The sequence below is a fragment of the Convolutriloba macropyga genome, chromosome 15 (genome assembly GCF_964194025.1).
Source record: "Convolutriloba macropyga chromosome 15, txConMacr16.3, whole genome shotgun sequence".
In the NCBI taxonomy this organism is placed as follows: Eukaryota; Metazoa; Xenacoelomorpha; order Acoela; family Convolutidae; genus Convolutriloba; species Convolutriloba macropyga.
The window spans coordinates 23,298,472-23,318,471 of NC_134482.1; the positions used below are offsets into that span (position 1 = coordinate 23,298,472).

General features: G+C 35.0%; 1 protein-coding gene across 1 annotated transcript in view; it reads right to left on the minus strand.

Annotated features, from left to right (window-relative positions):
• LOC142354117 (polycystin-1-like protein 2) overlaps positions 1–20,000 on the minus strand; it is a 121,207-nt gene that overhangs the window by 85,105 nt on the left and 16,102 nt on the right. Inside the window, exons 4-7 of the mRNA XM_075406386.1 lie at positions 19,364–19,534; positions 19,151–19,268; positions 17,193–17,291; positions 5,120–5,366 (exon numbers count right to left, since the gene is read on the minus strand). Of these exons, the coding sequence (XP_075262501.1) occupies positions 5,120–5,366; positions 17,193–17,291; positions 19,151–19,268; positions 19,364–19,534 (635 nt within the window). The remainder of the gene's footprint in view (positions 1–5,119; positions 5,367–17,192; positions 17,292–19,150; positions 19,269–19,363; positions 19,535–20,000) is intronic.

Sequence of the window (20,000 nt, forward strand, 5' to 3'; positions counted from 1 at the left end):
CATAATTATAATAATTTTTGACGAGTATTTGCTAATCCGACCGAGCTATTTCTGAATTGAGCATATAAAAACTTCAAATGTCCCATATACTTTCCCCAAAACCATTTTGTTTCAATGGGCAGAGAAACTGGCCACAGCTGTTATCCTTGGGCGATATCAGAATTTTTTCATTCTCTATCAAGCGAACTTTATGGAAGTATTTGTGTTCTTGTGCTGTCTTTTGCTTCTTTTTTTGACTTTGGAGAGTTTTTAGTTGGCCCACTGTAATTGGCGGCCTTCTTCATTTGTTACCATATTTGACTCAAGAATTGATTTAAGACGGGCCAAGTCTGAAAAATGATATAATCAGAGCACTGATGTACTACTGATCCAAGACTTGGAATCTCACGGAATCAGGAGTATTGATTAAGACTTAACGCTCACTCCGGTTTTTGATGAGATTGATACCACAAATCGGGATTTCCAGAAAATTACAATGTTCAATAGAATTTCTATAGGCAAAAAACCTGAGTCATAAGAGCATATCCATGAATCATTAAATCATAGGCAAAAAACCTTTCTTTAACTCAGTTCGCAAATAGGTTTTTGCATTTTTCAGTAAATTTTTAGTATGCAGAAAACACAACGGAAAAACTTTAGAAAGAATTTAATTGAGCCCAAAAATAAGCATCATCTTAATTCTACTGGTATCCAACAAACAACTAGACAGGTTTTTTGGTGAGTTTCGTAAAATTAAAAATAAACAACTGAAAAAACAAAAGAAATGAAGTTATTCTTAAAATTGATGAAAGATTGGTTAAGTAGCTCCGATTTATTCAAAGAATCTGGTTTCCCTATAAATGATTTCGACGGAAGAAAGCACCTGTTGTCCGGTAACAAAAATTGGATTCAGCTTTAGTCATATCCTTGACTTTGTAATTAAACTCAAAACTCAGACACTTCATTGACATATTTTCAAAAAATCATTGCACAAAATTCGGGAAAATTTACAAGCTAGGGTATTTGGGTGAAGCATTTTACCGATGCATCACTTGGATGAGGTAGCAATTGAATATACTCCCATAATTGAATTTTTCTAATGCACATTTTAAATTTTTGTGAATTTGTGTAAAAGGAATTTGTGTTGTAAATTTTTAAAATTTTGTTAAAAAAGGATTCGAGAAATATCGCTAGCCAAGTTGAACAACCCAAGGAAAGAAAAAGTAAATGACAGGAATTTTATGTTGATGCTTAAATTGTTTGGTGGAAACGCATTGCGTTCTCGATCGAAATGAACAGTGAAAAAACGTGAAAGGTAAGGCACTGTATGAACCCATCTCTGCATTGATTTTTAGGTCTAAGAGCACTCGAAATGCCTATTAAGAAGGGTTCAATAGCACATCAGCACGTATCTATTTAATTAGAAAATCCGATGGGCTTATCTAACAGCTGCTGGTTGTTATAGAAGAGGAAGAATTGAGCAAATATTATGTCAATTTTTTCACAAAGTAAAATTAAGATGAAAATTGTGCATACCACTATATGAAAAATTAAAAAACGCATCAGATAACTGGTAGATCAAGAAATCAAAGAAGAGTCTTTCCTCTTTCGACCGAAAAAAAATTTCCGCCACGTGCGAAAGAGTAAATGTTCTCTCTGAGAAAAAATTGCAAAATCTAGTAAAAGAATATGTTTATTTGTCAAAAATAGATATCTTATATCTAGCTCACTGGTTAATTTTAATTGCACACAAAATGAGAAATACATACGACTAGTATATACTTTTTTGTTCCGACCCCTCTTGAGGGAGGAAGAACTATATACTCAAATGGGTTTTTTTGTTCAGACAATTTTGGCCGATCGATATATTCATCGTAGAGAGTTGAGACTGGTATCATTAGAAAGCTTTTCCTGCGTAGAATATGGAATAAAAAAGATTTATTTATTTTTCATTTTTTTGCAAATAGTTATCGAGGTTTAATGTTTTGAGAAAATAGAGTGAATTCCCTTGATTTTATTCACAATTTCCTGCATTTTTAACTTTAATTTTCCGGAATTTCTGACGATTTTGTAAAAGTTTGTTAAATTTTTTTAATAGAGTGTTGTTGATGTTATTTATAAAGACAAAAAATAGTGTCAGCTATTTTTATTGAACTTTTTTGTCAAAAACTCTAGCTAAATATTGCGAAATTAGAACTTTTTCATCAAAAACAGCACGAAATAAATTTCTTTAGTCCAGGAAGTACACACTCAAACACAATTAACACAATCTTTATAATCTCAAATGGGGCTATTTCTGCTTCAAATTCTGTTGAGAGTGCACTGTAAATAAAAATTTGCCGTTTTTGCAAATTTTATTCGTTGATTATCAAAAACGCATTATTTATTTTTGAATTTTTATTTAACAATATATATATATATATATATAATATATATATATATATATATATATATATATGTATGTATAAATATAAATTTATATATATATATATATATATATATAAAACATTCGAAACATTAAAGGTTCTTAATAGAAAAACAGCATTATCAGGGCTAGTTTTGGATCAATCTTAGACTGGTGCAATGCAAATCAATTCGGATTGTAATCATTAGATCTTTTTTATTAAAAAATTCGATACTTTTTATATTAATTAAACAACAGAATATTTCAAACAAAAGTTCTCTAATGATAGGTCCAATTGGCTTCCTAATTAGCTCTACCTTATTCTATCTCGTTTAATGCTTGTAACCTTATGGCCGCCTTGACTTTCAAATATTTTTGGTTTTCAAAAAATAATGGCTTATTGAAATTTACCTCCATTTCTCTCTCTATTTGGTCAACTTGCTGCTTATAGTCAGCAATGAAAGAATATTTCTTCTTTCTACTGAAAACATATTTGATCTTTAGTGCGGTTTTAATCCTTACATTTTGGTTTTCTGTATTTGAAACTACTAGATTTGTTATTTTTTATAATTTTTAGGTATTTGCCCATTTTTCAAGTTTTCTAGTTTTGTTACAATAACATGTTATTGACAGTTCATATATCACATTATTGGCGTTCAAATTAATTTTAATATCCTTGAAAATAAAGACTCCGTTAAAATCGGAGTCTTTATTTTCAAGGATATTAAAATTAATTTGAACGCCAATAATGTGATATATGAACTGTCAATAACATGTTATTGTAACAAAACTAGAAAACTTGAAAAATGGGCAAATACATAAAAATTATAAAAAATAACAAATCTAGTAGTTTCAAATACAGAAAACCAAAATGTAAGGATTAAAACCGCACTAAAGATCAAATATGTTTTCAGTAGAAAGAAGAAATATTCTTTCATTGCTGACTATAAGCAGCAAGTTGACCAAATAGAGAGAGAAATGGAGGTAAATTTCAATAAGCCATTATTTTTTTGAAAACCAAAAATATTTGAAAGTCAAGGCGACCATAAGGTTACAAGCATTATTGGCGTTCAAATTAATTTTAATATCCTTGAAAATAAAGACTCCGATTTTAACGGCTTCGATAATACTTTCTTGAATAAATCAATTGAATTTTTTAAATTTGTCTTTATATGTCGTTTTTACTTTGTCTTTTTAGTCGTATGAAATTTCCTGTAAAATAGCCTGGTTTCGTTGGCTTTTCCTAAAAAAATAGATGAGCCGATATTCTGATATTTGTAGATAGCTGATGGCGTTCATGACTTTGAAAACAATTGTTCTCCAAAAAAAAACACTTTTTAACTTCGCAATTTGGTTCCTTTTATTGACTCTTTGTATCCTAGTCTCGTTGTAGCCTAGTCTCGAGACTGTATCCTAGTCTCGATCAAATTGGACAATATTGTTGTTAAGGTAAGGTGTCGAAGGCATTGTTGTCACAAAATCTAATGTTGTTAAAGATATCATTATGACTTTACTGGCTTCGACACGGGTTTTTCACAAAAAAAACATAATTATTTTTGATTTTTGTCATTTTTGACGTTTTTTTGTAGACGCAGGACCTATTCCTGATAATTGCATTTCTCATGAGCTTCATTTGGAAGAATAAGCGAACCTATTTTAATGTTTCATTTGTAATTAATGGCTTTCATGTCTTTGGAAATAATTTTCTGCGAAAAAACAATAAATTATTACTTATTTTTGCATTTTTTGTCTTTTCTACTAGTTACCTAGTTTCTTTAAAGAAAAGCCACTTAATAAACTATTGGTGTTTGCAGAAAGTGCAATCAAACATATTGTGAGTGCCAAAGTATGGCTTTACGGCTTCGAAAGCGTTTTCTGCCAAGTTTTAATTGATTTTTAAATTGCTGTCTATTTCTTGTTCTTTGTGTAACCGCATAGAAAATTAAAGACTGACAGTTCTTATTTCTTTTTATAGAGGCATTGGTAATCGTTCACCGTTGGGATGTTTTAGTTGATTTCCAATTCTTTTCATTACTTTGAAATTAATTGTTTTTAAGAAATCGAATTTTTCAAATTTACTGTTTTTGATCTTTATTGTCTAATTGTTTCCAAGCTTTATTATGGACTAGTCTTATATTTTTTCTGGTGATTTGTAAGTTATTTTGTTTAGGTTCAGTTTTATCTGACGCTCTTTTGACTTTGCTATAAAGTTTTGTTTTTTAAAATGGATTTAAAGTTTTTGATGTAATTAATTTCTGTTGTTGTTGTTTGATTTTGCTGTCCATCTTGACTCCTTTTTTTTTAAATTTTGGCTCATTTCATCAATCTAATGCACCATTTTTTCTCCGCCATTGAGTTATTTGCTTTGGAGGCTATCTTTTTGTTCATACACCAATTTTTTTTTGAAAAATACTTGAATTTTTGGGTTTTTCTATCTGTTCCTCATTTGGTAGACAGCCTTGCCAAAATCGTGGAAGAGTGGGGTCGGAACCTTATGTGCAATCGCACATTTCCGAGTCGCCTCGTTCAGATCTAGAGGACAAACGGCCAAAGTATGTTTGGCATACAAAGTTGACTGCAGAAGCATAGCAAGTTTTTGTTCAGTTTTGCCCTTATTCTAAGATTGAGCATAAATTGGAATCGTGACTTATTTATTCTAATGAGCGTCTAATGTCAAACATGTTTTCTGCTGAAGAGTATGTTTCAAAATTCAACCATTTGGTCCTCAATTGTTACCTCAGAGCTGCCAACAACTGAAAGAGCCGAAAGTGACATCTGGAACACCTCCTGGAAGTTCCCAAGAGCCACTGCCTCAGCCAGAGCGCCCTCAACAGAAGTGATGTCTTCAAGAGCAGTGGCAAATGCGTCATCGTGTGGTCTGACGTAGACTGAGAAGAAGGTTGAGGTCGAGGCAGAGTAGGCATCTCTGATTTTGACACACATGTTCACCTCGTAGTTCGTTTCAGAGGATCCCATTGGCAAACTAAAACAATACAACACTCCAATTATTGCTGACGTTGCACTCAATTGCGATGGCTGGATCCAATTGAGCCGCGAATGCTTTTTCAAATCGGAGTAGGCAATTGCACCGCAAGTGGCAAGCCAATTTCTACTATCAGAATTTCTAATTTCTAGAGTAGTCAATCGCGATGCGATTGGCACTTCTCAAGTTTACTGAGCTTAAGTTGAAAAGCGAAGTGCTAGATTAAATTGAACTGAGTTGTAGCGTTGCAAATGAGAGAATGAATTAAAATAAGTACAATTTAAGAAGCAAAAGTTTTGTTCAACCTGATCACGAAAAAGGCAGTAACTCAAAAGACTTGTTTACAGTATGAACAGATAATTTCCTGTGCAGACAGTATGAACAGACATCAGATGACTAAAATTGGGAGGAAGTGAAGTTAACTAGAATAGGAGTAGCACTTGCCCTTCAAATGGAAATAAGGAATGAAAATGAACTAAATACGGTCATGGATATGTGAAGGGTATCCATTGCCGTATGACATTTCCCCCTCTTGGGAGAAAAAGAAATTAGTATTTAAAATCAGAAAATTAATAAATATTAACTGATTACATAAGTAATAAAATAATAAATAATAAGTAAAAATATAAAAGTTTATGAAGTTTGACTGAGTTTTCTAATCTGTTTCCAAATTTTCCTCATTCTCTGCTTGAAGCACTGTCATTTCCCTTGAGATATTCTGAGAGTCTTCCATCTATTCATTTGAACTTCTTGTGGAAGCTTCTCCGATATCCTGATGCATATCCGCTGAGTATCCTTCGGTATTTCTGACTTTCTCCACGATTGTTTGGGAAGATTTCTTTTTCAACGTTTTTTTACTTTTCCGCACCGAAGATGTGTCTGAATCCGAAGTGTCATTAATCGTGAGTTGTCTCTTGCGTGATTTTCTAAGTATTGGTGTGGGTGCCTTTGTCGAAGCTATTCGCGTCGCAGATGGTCCAGCTGCATTAGGGTTGGTTGGTGGTGGCGCGTTGGAGCAATTGGACTAAATTGTAAGATTTGGGTCAAGTCTGGTCGATCAATAAAGGCCTCATCATGTTTAGGATTCCTCTTCGGGATTCTCATTTTGAGAGATCGGATTACCGTGCTTGCGGATGATATACACGATCTGCCTGAAGAGGTTACACTGACGTCATCGGCCTGTTTTCGGCTGCGTTTGATTTTCTTGTCTCCCGTATTTTTTCTGATTAAGTCTCGTTTGTGTTTATGGATCTTCTGCTCAATAGTTTTTTCGCTTATTTTTTTCGGTCTTCTTTCGATATACTGCGTCAAATCTGTGTATCTTTCCGCTCTCGTGCCAAATTTTGCTATGTCTGAATTTCTTACTCGCACCTCCTGTCTATTTGTCTCCTTGATTACGCTTGTCGTAGGGCTCACTTTACAAACTGTACTCCCGGGTGCAAGTACTTCATACAAACCATTGAGGTTTTTTTTCTGCCTCTGATTTTCTTGAAGCTTTCGAGCCAATTTCACTTGGACACTTCGTTCTGAGCAGGGAATTGATCTGAAAATTCCTTCCGATCTGATTAAATGTTGTTCGCCGTCGTTCATCTTCTGTTCCTCCAATCTGGCTCGAGAACTTGCTGCACAAATGACTCTTTCAATTTCTGTATCTAAACGGAGGGCCGTGTCTACCCACTGCTCCTCTGATAAAAATGATCGAACCGGAATCGTATCTTCGTCTAAATAATGTTTAATTATTGCATTATAATTGAGATTTCTATTATTAGATTTAGTGGTGATGTTAGATATAGGTGTGTTACATTTTCTACCAAAGTGTGGCTAAAATGGTGTGGTGTCTATTGTTTTTTGCTTTGATATTCTTAGTCGTTGTATTATTGCTTTAAGTGAATTTTCTAAGTTAATTTTTTTTTAATTTTGATTTCATGCAGGATAATTGTCGTTTAATTGTTTGAATAAGACGTTCTACTAATCCAATTGCTCTGTGATCATTTGCTGGTGCATATGTAGGTATAATGTTATTTTCTGTACAGAATGTTTCAAAACTTTTTGCCCGTAAAACATCTAGCTTGATCTAATCGAATGGTTCTAGGTACTCCGTGATGATATATGTATTTATTTAAGAATTTGATTACATTTGAACCAGAAGCGTTATTTACTATTTCTACTGTGGGATATTTTGAATATCTATCTATACTTGTAATCAAATATTGTTCTATCCCTTTTTCATTCAATATTGCTCCGCCAAAATCTATATGTATTTCGTCCTTTGGTTCAATGCATTTTGGTAAAGGTGCCCATTTGCGGTGCGAAATCACTGATTTAAGGTTCTTAACAATCTCCGTGCAGGCTATGCACTCAGTGGCTTTTGCTAGTATATCTCGGGGGTTGTAATGTTTTGCGCGAGAGATAGCATGGCAAAACTCCCGGGATGCGTGTAGTGGATATCCTCCAGTACTGCATCTTTGATTGTTTTTGGAATGGCTATCCGCTCTTCCAAACACACACAGCCATGCTTTACGCTCAAATCCCGCCAATAGGAAAAGAGATAAGGACTTATCTCTCGAAGCTTGTCTGGGTCATCACGGATTACGCAATCCCTCACCTCCTTGAGGGTTGCATCTTTACCAGTTAAAATTGCCAAATTTCCGGCTGAAGACTTTGTTAAGGGTTTCAGTAAATAAAATGTCATCCGTTTCCTCAATCATGCCGCCAGTCGGTGTCTCAGTATTTGAGGTAGTATTCGTTCCGGGTGTAGACGGAGTGGTGTCCGAGAATGTCACCCTTGCTTTCGTTGGTGTGGACTTTGATCGCGGAGCTTTGACTTTCGACATTTTGCTAATGTGATTGACTGAATTATTCGAGTTAATCAGTTTATTTTGTTTATTTAATGTGTAGTGATTTGTAGGTTTGTTTTGGGCAAAAAGCGAGTGATTCTTGTGCAAATGGTATTTATACTTTGGAATTTGTGCTTTCGCGCTAAATTTAGCGTTATTAGGTGGATTATTTGACTTAATACCATTAATGGGCTTTATTGGGTATAATTGTTCAGAGTGTTCACATTCTTTACTGTCTGACCTTTGCACCTCTTTTGCAGCAAATTTGTTAATGGAATGTGAATTTCTAACTTTACAGTTATTTGGTGCAAATTGTGATTTTATAACTTTAGGTGGCATTTGCGATGCGAATGGTTGCTTTAAATGCGGATTAATTTTAGAATTAGTTAGTGTTAATTGCGTCACGAATGGTGCTTTCAGTGGTGAAGGGAGTGTTTGTGATGCAAATGCTTCATTGATAATTTGTGAAGTAGTATTAAGTGATGTATGCAATTGCGGCGCGAATGGCCGTTTTAACTTGTGTGAAGGCAAATGTGACTTTAATATGCTACTAAATTTTTTAGGTGCATTTTGTTTATTTGTAATCAGATGTTTCATGGAATGACGAATTTTTGATATTGTTGCTACTAAAAAGTGTTCGCCATATGTAGATATCTTTTTAGCTCTCGCAAATGCGTTTCTTGAGATATAGTCTACGAGACCCAATTTTGCTCCTGGCATATGTTCAATTCTGAAGTTGTACGGAAGTAATCTGTCTATCCATCTAGATAGTCGGCTAGTGTACGATTTGTTTGATCTATGCTCCTTGAGTATGGACAATAGTGCTCTATGGTCCGTCACTACTGTAAAATTTTTCCCGTACAAATAGTATTTGAAATAGTCAATTGACCAGACTATTCCCAATAGTTCCAGTTCGTTAACACTGTAGCATTCCTCTGTTGAATTTAGAAATCGTGACGAAAATGCTATTGGTTTCCAACCGTCTGGTGTATTTTGTTCAAGTGCTGCTCCCAATCCGGAACATGAGGCATCACATTTAATTCGGACATCAAGTTTTGGATTATAATGGCTATTTCCTGTGCTGTTGGCAATTTTTTCTTTGGTTAAATTAAAATGTTTTTTGTGCTCTCTTGTCCAGATAAACTTTGCTGATTTTTTCAAGAAGTGGTCTAAGTGGGTGACATAATTGTGCAACGTGTGGTATGAACTTACCAATATAGTGTACTGACCCTAGGAAGGATCTAAGGCGTTTTATTGTTGTTGGTGGTGGTATTGTTAAAATTGCTGCAGTTTTACTTTCTAGAGGTGATGTTCCAGTTTGTGTAAACTTATAACCTAGCCATTCAATTTCGGTTTTTGCGAAATGACGTTTCTGAAGATTAATTCTTATATTATCTTCGTCTAGTTTTTTCAAACATTTGTACTAACGATTATGATATCGTCTAAAAAACAATACGTGTTTTGTAGACCTGTTAGTGTATAGTCCATAGCTTTCTGAAGTTCTGCTGGCATATCTGTAAGACCATAATATCCGGTTTTGAATCTATATTTACCAGTAGATTCTCCACAGATGATGTTAAAATTGCAGTGTTTTGCAGTGTCGTGGGGTAATTTTAATTGGCTATATGCACTTTAAGTCTAATGTGGTGAAATACGCTTGTTGGCCGTTTTGTGTGTTGGTAAGGTGTTGTGATATTGTATCAATTAACATTTCAATGTTGGGCATTTGATATTTATTTTTATGTAATGCTTTATTTAGCACTTTTGGAATCAAATGCTAGTTTTCTAGATTGATCTTTCTTTACTGTGATTACGATCGGAGATATGAAGTGTTCGTCAGAGCAACTAGATAGTTTTTCAATATGGCCTTCAGTCTGTAATCTTTCTAATTCCGCCGACACTCTAGGTTGTAGATTTATCGGAACACGTCGACCTTCTTGATGCTTTGCTGTAAACTTTTGATGAAACTTTGATTTCGCTACATGTGTTTTGGACAACCCAATTCTTGATACTAAATGAGGAAATTGCGTCGCGATTGTCTCTTTAATTTTGCATGTAGAACTATAATTGTTATTAACAGATTTACCATTTTCTGGTTGATGTTGTACCACCGCAAGTCCAAGGGTTGTGAACAGGTCTCTCCCGATGATGTTTTTGTGACCATCTTTTACCACAGTCAACATTGCTGCTCTATCTTTCCAATTGTTGTATGCAACTGTGGTCTCCAGATGCCCAAGAACTTCTATTGGTTCGTTTGAAAATGTTTTGAGGTTCCTTCTTTCTTTCGTGTCTATCCTCTTCGCAGATTTTTTGGTTCGAATGATTTGGTTTGCCAATGTTTTCGTTATGAGGCTAACTGCACTCCCAGAATCAATCATTGCATGTGCTTTAACTTCTCCAAGTTTTACCTCAACATTTAACGGTTCAAGCTGATGTGCTGAGTCAGACAAAATTGCCGCCACGTAATCATCAGAATCACTGTCGTAGTTCGAGTCATACACCTGTGCATACAGTTGTTGGTAGCTAGATATGTAATTGACGGATACTTCATTATCACTCTTTTCAGTAGACTGGTCAATCTGATTGACATTCGTTTGTTGGGCTTTCTGTGTTTGTCCCTGTGACTTTTTCGGTTTTCGGCATTTTCTTGCAAAATGGCCAATTATTCCACAATTATTGCATTTCTTTCCATTCGCGGGGCAAATCTGCTTATGATTATGACTCCAACGAAGGCCGCAATTCATACAGATACTTGTTTATTGATAGTTCTGGAGCCCAATTGGGTATCGTGTGAAATCTCGCTTAGTTGGTGGAGCATTCGCGTTGCTATTGCGTATTTGGTTACTGTTGATTGCATTCACAGAGTTTGTACCCGACAACAAATTCTGGTCGATCTTTTGTTGATTCTGCGCCCCCATCTCCATTTGAATAGCTATCTCCAGTGCTTTGGACTGTTCGACTGTGTCTTTTAACAGTTCTTTTTGGGTATTGTGATCGATCATATTCAATATGAATGCATCACAAATCAAGGTCATTTCTTCACTACCGAGACTACATTTTTCAGCTTGTTCTATGAGACGGCCATAGAAGCTTTCCATAGATTCACCTTTTTGCTGCTTAAAAGAATAGAAAACAAAACTATCGTAAGTTATGTTTCGAACTTTCGTGAAAGAATCCTCCATTGCCTGCCATAGTTCTTTGAACGGTTGTTTTTCTATTTCAAAGTAAGGATGTTTACTTTTGAAAATTCGTCGTCCCTCCGTTCCAATGCTCAAATACAATAGGGATATCGATTTTTGCTCACATATTCCCCACGGTTTATCTCCAGACAAGATCCCAATTTCATCAATCTTTTTACAGCGATTTTGCCAGTTTACCTTCAGTTGTTGATTGCGAACTTTTCGATCCCTTTCCGTCAATTGGGTATGTTTCTCCATTGGTTCTTCATAGATTCGTTCGGGCGGATAGGTTACCGCTGCTGGTGGATCGTTTAATAGATTGTCAATTTGGATTCCCTCTTTAGCTATCAGGGCCAGTTTCCACTGTTGGATCCATTTGTCCCACGTCAGAGGAGGTGTTGCTGTCGGCTTTTCCCAGAATGCCTCTATGTGAAGAGGTGTCTTCTTAGATTCCGTCGCTGACTGCGCCATGTTGTACTCAATTGCGATGGGTGGATCCAACTGAGCCGCGAATGCTGTATTTCAAATCGGAGTAGGCAATTGCGCCGCAAGTGGCAAGCCAATTTCTACTATCAGAATTTCTAATTTCTAGAGTAGTCAATCGCGATGCGATTGGCACTTCTCAAGTTTACTGAGCTTAAATTGAAAAGCGAATTGCTAGATTAAATTGAACTGAGTTGTAGCGTTGCAAATGAGCGAATGAATTAAAATAAGTACAATTTAAGAAGCAAAAGTTCAACATGATCACGAAAAAGGCAGTAACTTAAAAGATTTGTTTACAGTTTGAACAGATAATTTCCTGTGCAGACAGCATGAACAGACATCAGATGACTAAAATTGGGAGGAAGTGAAGTTAACTAGAATAGGAGGAGCACTTGTCCTTCAAATGGAAATAAGTAATGAAAATGAACTAAATACGGTCATGGATATGTGAAGGGCATCCATTGCCGTATGACAGCTGAGAAGAACAAAATAAATGTCGCGCAAAAAATGTTTTCACTGCAGAAAGTTATGCTTTTTAGCAGCGCACATGCATTCAATACGGCCAATATTGCAGGATAGTCAGTCAGTTGAGTAGTCAACTTCCTTACAACCGCAGCAGTCTTGCTTTCTTTGAAGGAAGGGTTGTCCGCAGCTGGTGAGGGAAGGGTTGTCCAAACAACCCGATAAAAGTACTGCTATAGTCAAAAGTTCGACTTAAGAAAACCATGCTCCTACCGAACACCAGGGTCGATCAAAACAACGCAATGCGTTTTTTACTGGACTTCAGATGGTCGCGAAATCTCCATAAAAGGGCATTCGATGGACCAATATAAAATTTACAAAAAAGGGGACGTAAAACAAAAAAGGGGACGTAAAAATTTGCGAGAACTATAGGCCTCTCTCAATTTCTCCAATGTTTGCAAAACTCTTTGAGCGTATACTTCTCAATCAGGTTAACGAATATATACAAAAAGAAAAAAAATTTGAACGGTACACAGTTTGGATTTCAAAAACAGAAGTTTTCTACAGATGCTGTTTTACACTTAATCGAAGCATTACAAGAAAACTATGATAACTTAAAAATTTCAGTTGCTGTTTTTATTGATCTAGCTAAAGCATTTAATTCAATATCGCACGAAATTTTTCTCAAAAAAATTTAAGCTTACGGTTTTTCAGAGAGTGCAGTGAATTATTTGCTTCATTTCTTAAAAACAGACAGCAGTGTGTTAAGATGTTTACTCAGAGTGGTTGGAAACAAATCATGGTGTTCCACAGGGAACGGTTTTAGGGCCACTAGTTTTTCTTCTCTATATTAATGATTTTCGAGAAAAAGTACAAGGAAACTTCGACATAATTCAATTTGCTGATGACACAAGTTTCCATTTTAGCCGAAGCAATGTCAGCGAACTGGAAAAATGTGTTTCTGAAATATTGGAGAAAACAGATAATTATCTAAAGCAATACAAATTAACCATGAATACCGGTAAAACTGAACATCTTTGCGTCTCGAAGGAACATGAAATTTTTGATCCAATAGTTTTTCGGGGACAAGAAAATAAACCACAACGTCACGGCAGATACTTGGGTATAATAATTAATTCTAAACTAAATTTTCATGTACAACTCAACAAAGTCCTATCAAATATGGCCACAGCGAATAGATCCATATACCTTTTACGTTATCAGTTGAGTTACCTCTGGAAGCACGATTGATGCTATTCAAATCCCTAGTCCTTTCTCATTTAACATTCAGTGCTCTGTTTTTTCAGAACTTGAATTTCTCTGCAATGCAGCGAAATAATCGACAAATCAATTGGGGTATTAAAATTTGCTATATGAGAAAAAAATTTGAGAGATCTACAGATCTCTTAATAAAATCTGACATTTTGCCTGCAAAACTTTTAATGAGCCAGATGAGTGTTTCAAAACTTAGGAATGATATTTCATTATTGAAAACACACGGCACTGAGAGTTTTTGTCTAAGTGGTAATGTCTTAGTAAGAAAAAACAACAGAACTGAACAGCTAATTCTCTTAAGGTCGAGCAGTCGATCAATACAAAAAAGAAGCATCCAAAAGTGGAATAAACTTCCGCGTTATGTCCGGACTATCAGATCAAAATCAAAGTTTAAACGCATGTTAAAACAGCATCTGCTCCAACAATTCAAACTTGTACCGTTGGAAAGGAACGTTGGTGGCTTCAAAAGTTTTTTTTACCTTTAGAAAACGGAACCAATAATTTTGATTTTTAACATTGTACTGATTTTGTTTATATAATTTTAAACTTGTAATATTTAACCCCTGGGTTTTATTTTCAATTTACTTGTTTTAAAAAAATAATAATATTGAAGCAAATATTAGAATCACAAATTTATTCATAGCTTTTAAAACTTATTCAACTTTTCTCATATCAAAATAAAATCATATTCGACCTAATTTCGACCAAAAAATGTCAGAAAGTACTTCAAGCAATATTCAAGTTAACTCAATGGTGGCGTGATACCCTAAAGGTAAATAATTCAGAGTTCAAATCCTTGCTTCTGTGACCATGTCTTCGTGCATAGGAGATCTAACTTTAATATTGAGTCAGGTTTAACTCAGCATGGCTATTCTTGGTTGCAATACCAATAGTGCGTTAAAGTTTCCTAAGCAAAAAAGAAGTGGCCAGTCGCAAAAAAGAGTTACTTTGCTCTCAAAAAGAACAGTCTGATAGTGAGAGAAAAGACGAAGAATAGAATCCAATAGGAATGGGGGAGCTGAGATTAAGACCCTGTTGGCCACACATACTTTTGCTTTTTTGCTTCTTCCAGCCTTTTGATAAATAACTGAGTCAAAAGTTAAACAATTTTTCTCTCTGAAGTGCACGGGAAACGTTTTTTAGAGACCAAATGATAAACCTTGGTCAATTATAGCTTAAAAATGTTTTATAGGAAAATCCCAGAAACTCCCCAAATTTAATAAAAAGGTAACGATTTACCATGAAGCTTGAACTTAAAATTGTGATGGCTGGTGTCCGTTAATCAAATCAAGTATTGTTATAGTTCATTTCCCAAAGAAACATTTTTCTCTGAAAAATAGCTCTTTTTTACCACCTTTGGTCTCTTCGGCTTTGTCGCGTGAGAGAGATAGAGAGAGCTTCTCGACAGTCGTAAAAAAGGCTCTTACTCTAGTGCGTTGCTGAGTCACTTGCCGATTACTCATTCTAATAACCTTAATCTAGTTCAAATCCAAACCAGAGCTTGACATAATCCAGTAATGGTAAAAAAATACTCCGAAAATGTAAACCGGTTATATAGTTACTCTTGTAAGATGATACGACTCAGAGGTTTCCAAAAAAGAAACAGATGGCTTCTAAACAGCCAATATTTGACAATTTTTCCGAAAAAGTCTCATTATAGTTAGCAGAATAATTTTGAACAGCAACTGTAGTCACAAAAACTTTATCAGACGATAATCGAAAAACGAGTGCTAAAATTATTTATTTAACTATTTCAATAGCCATATTCGGATTATATACTAAGTCTTACGCTTGATTGTTTTTGTCATTTGAAAGTTTAGCTTTAAACTGGTGTACGCATTACTATGTCATCTTTGGATCTACATTCGTGAGAATAAAGCAGTTTTGAAATCAATAGAAAAAGTTTCAATTGTCAAAGTATTCCTCCGATTACGTTCAAAAACTTATCGCCAGAGAAAAAAGTACTTATTTGTCAAAATTAGCCATGACAATGCTATTCAGGAATCTCGGCAATCTTTTCATTGATTAGGCTCAATACTATATAAAACAATGCCATCCAACGTTTTTTCAAGAAAATCAGACTTACTATGAGAAATGAAACTCAGCATGGAATTTTCTCCTAAGGACTATTAGGTACGTGCAAATCCTTCAGTCACAAATTATTATTATAGACAACTCTTTTTTTGAATGACAAAAAATAATTGAGATTTCACTACTTCATATTCAAAAAAATCTTTGAGAACGCAGGTCGAAGGAAAATTCGAGTTGATTTTTAATGAAATTTCAAGCCCGTATGACACAAGCTTACAAAAGTTTCAACAGAACTACGCGAACATCTTCATAAACAAATATCCAAAAAGGTTTTAGTTATTGCCGTCGAACAAAGTTCTTAAACATAGATTTTTTCTCTGGTTTGAATAGTGCGCTTCGTGTCGAAACATTTCTTATTTCAATTGACAGCCATGATCAGCATTTCTGATTTATGAAAGAAATAACTGAATCAATTAAATGTTAAATTCAACTATTCTCTTTTGATACAAAAATATGACTTTTCAACAAAATTTTTTTGCAATTTAGTCGTGTTCTCAGAAGAATGGCTCAAACACAAAACTGATCTTTGATTAGGGGCAGTTTTTGTTCATAGGTTTCTATGTTGAAGTTTTTTTGCGGACAAGTTGTTAGCCATAATATTAATTATTAAAATAAAGTTGGAAGAGACTAATGTCAAAGTTTCAAACCTTCAGTCAAATTTTATTACTATTAATTTAATTCTTGTTTTTCTTTTAAAATCTCTTTGTTAAACAAAAAGATAGAAGAATAATTATTAATATCTAAAGAAATTACCAAATTTACACACAAAAACTCGATAAAGTCCCCGTTGAAATGATCGTTTGAGAGGCATTTGGTTAGAATGCGTTACAGAACGACAATTTTTTTGCCTACAAACGATAGAGAAGTGCTATATATCATCCAGCTGCACTATTTGGCCACAAAATTTTCGTTCAATTTTCCACCTGAACAAGGGCCAAAATTTTTCCCGGTTAAGGTGAAAAAGCACAATAAACAATTACTCAGACGTCAAAATCTTTGGTACTGTTACGAATGCAGAAAAAATGGTCATGATTAGCTTTAAGCAAGTATATATATATATATATATATATATATATATATATATATATATATATATATACATAAGTAACCAGAAAAATGAGAGAATTTTATTTGCTTTAGTAGTGACAAAAATTCTTACGGAAAAAATCCAGCTAGAGGTATACCTGCTTTCCGTAAATTGATTTCCATGTGAAATATTTTCGTCTCGATTAATAGATGAAGTTTTCATGGAAATTCAATTTACTCCTCTTTTCGGAAAACTGGTAAAATTTTATCTGGAGTCCATAAGTACCTTTTTTGTGGAACTTAGAATAATTAACATTCAATCGATGTTCAATGGGAATTTTCAAGTTTCAAGTGAACCAAATATCGGAATGGTAGTGAAAAAACTCTTCAGAATCATGTAGTTTCCTATGTGATTTTGGGATTAAAAGTTTACTTCTTTTTAACGAGTGTATATTGCTACATTTTTTGCTCACATGAATGGTTGTGAAGTTGTAGATTCACTGAAAGCGATGAGGTCAAACTCATCACAGCTGTAAGGCACTTCGTCACGTGACAATACTGGTATAAAGTACCTGAAAGAGAGAGTGGTATGGTGAATAAAATTCTAAGTAAACAAATCAACCGACAAAATAATTTTATCGCAGAAAAACTGAAACTGGGAACGAGGAAAAACAATTTTGTGTTAGTTTAGCAGGTTTACGCTTGTTTCGATTGTTGCTACCAATAAATGTTGACCTGATGTTCTCGGAATTGAACAGTTGGGGGGGGGGGGGGGTCATTTTGTCGTGTGGGATATGAATATAACACTTGTAGGAGAAACAGACAAGCAACCAGGGTCGCCATTTCTTATCAATCAAACTATGTGACATATGTTGTCATACAAATCATACACTATCTCCAAGGACAATCTTTGTATGAAATCAAAGAAATCTATTGTTGTGACAGTTCATGGGGAAAAGCATATGATAAGGCATTTTACGGTATGAATAGCGAATCGTTTAGTATATGGATTGTGTAAAATCATTTATGATTACTGTATGACTAGAAAAGCAAATATAATCCTGGTATGATTCAGATTTCATATATGACCTAAAATGATGACAATAGAAGGTAATCATACAAGGATCATATATGATTTCTTTGGTTTCATACTAGGTTCGTACTAAGAAATCGAGTATGATCAGTATGAAATCATATATGATCCTTGTATGAAAGCAAGGAAACTTCAACCCGGGAAAGAAAAGAAATCATTCAAAGTATGGCAGCGTTGATTAATTTTTTGGTTTCAGTAATTTATGGCATAAAGTTTTCAGAATTTTGAGGGGCAAGTTTGATTTTTTTTGTATGATCCTTGTCTAATGACCAATCTTGTAGTGCATGCTGCTATCAAACTTCAGCAGAGCTTTGGTGCAACGATTGAATGCCTTGGGGGTGCTGTAGATTGCTGCAAATGGAACTCTTTAGCAGTATGGCATTATGGAGTTAGCTAAAGGCACAGTTGGGTTTTTACACGTGTTACTCCTGAATTTATGAAAAGACCATACTCGACCAAAAAGTGGTTTAAAAAGCCGTAATCGACTCAATAAGATTATGTTAAGCGCAACATTATGCTGGACTTTAGTTTGACCCATATTGTCATCTACTGCTTGTGCTGGACTCAATTTGGACTCAACTACGATGGACTTCATTTCGACTCAATAGGTCTGCTCAACTTTTTCTCGACTCGAAGTAATGAAGTACAATAATTGGGTCGGGCTATTGTCTAATAATGAGTCAACCGAAAGTCTTTTCATGATTTTGAATTTCTGCCTCAAAATTTTTACGTGCAATTTTTTGCTCACTATTTCTTATAAAGTATTGCTTATTTTTTGCCCACTATTGCTTTTTGCTGACTATATACGCTTAGCAATAGTGAGCAATAAAATAGCACGTAAAATTTTTCGGGAAGTTTTCTAACTGTTTTAAGTTGGACTGCAGTGGTGCAGTGCTGTTTAGCCTTGTTCCGTTGCTGCTTCAGTACGCACACATGCAAAAAGGAATTGAACAAAAACTATTTTGACTGTAGTTTGACTTATGAAAAGACGGTGCTCAATCGATGAACTTTCATTGGCCGCACTATTAAAATGCTATTTCTTGACCCATGAGAAGATCTTGCTCGACCCAAAATGTCCATGAAAATAAGTTTGCTCGACCCATGAAAAGACGTTTCCTCGACTTTTAGTAGGAAGCTCGACTCACTAAGGAAGGCCATCCCCACTAGAATTTTTGAGTCTTCTCATAAGTCGAGGCTCAAACCTGGAACGAGTTGCCCTCATACAAAAAGGTTAATTGGACTTTAGCTCGACCCAAAAGTTCTGCTCACCTTTTTTTCGACTCGAAATATTGAATTAAATAATTGGGCCCTTAGACAATGAATTTGAAAACTTCATACCTGAATTCGTAGAAGGCATTTGCAGGCGGGTAGTCCACAGACTTGTTGGGCATCACATTATTGCCCTCATCCAGCCAATGCTCACACATGACTACAAACTTAGTTGTGTACACAAAGCCTGAAACCCATCACACTACTTATCATTTCAATGCTCTATATTACCGTAAAATTGTCACTCAAAAATTGGATAGTGAAATGAAAAGTAAACTCTACCGTCGCGTTGTGTACAATGACAGCTTCCGTTGTACGGGGGATAGTTGTAGCTGAATGTGTAGATCTCGAAAGATGGAGAGAGGTTGGGAATTTTAGCCTCGAATATCACCTCAAATTCTCCCCCCGCGTTGAACACATCCGGAAAGATTACGAGAGACGAGTATCCATCACCTATAACATAATAAATGTACGCGAACTTTGTCACTTGTTACTTCATAACGTAACGTCACCCGAGTCGAATTGGCGCATTTAAGGATATCGGATTTTGCTTACCACAATGGATACAGATATGGCTCAGATTTTACGTACATATTACATACGAAAAATATTCTAATTTGTCCTACATGTAACAAATAGTGAATGTTGTATTTCCAATCATCCCTTCGTATAGGATAATGTCAGAATAGCTAATCCCCCCCCCCCCCCCCAACAAATAGACTGTTTCTAATCACGCCGTTAGTAATCAGACCACTTTCCTAGCAGTTTTGCAGTATATTCTTCGACACATCTGCCACTTTTAAGCATCAATTTAACTTTGTCAGAAAATAGCTTTGAATCATGGCGCCAAAAATTTGTTTTTAGACAGACAAATGCTATAACTTAGCGAAGCATTTGCGATAACCGGTCGGAAATTAAG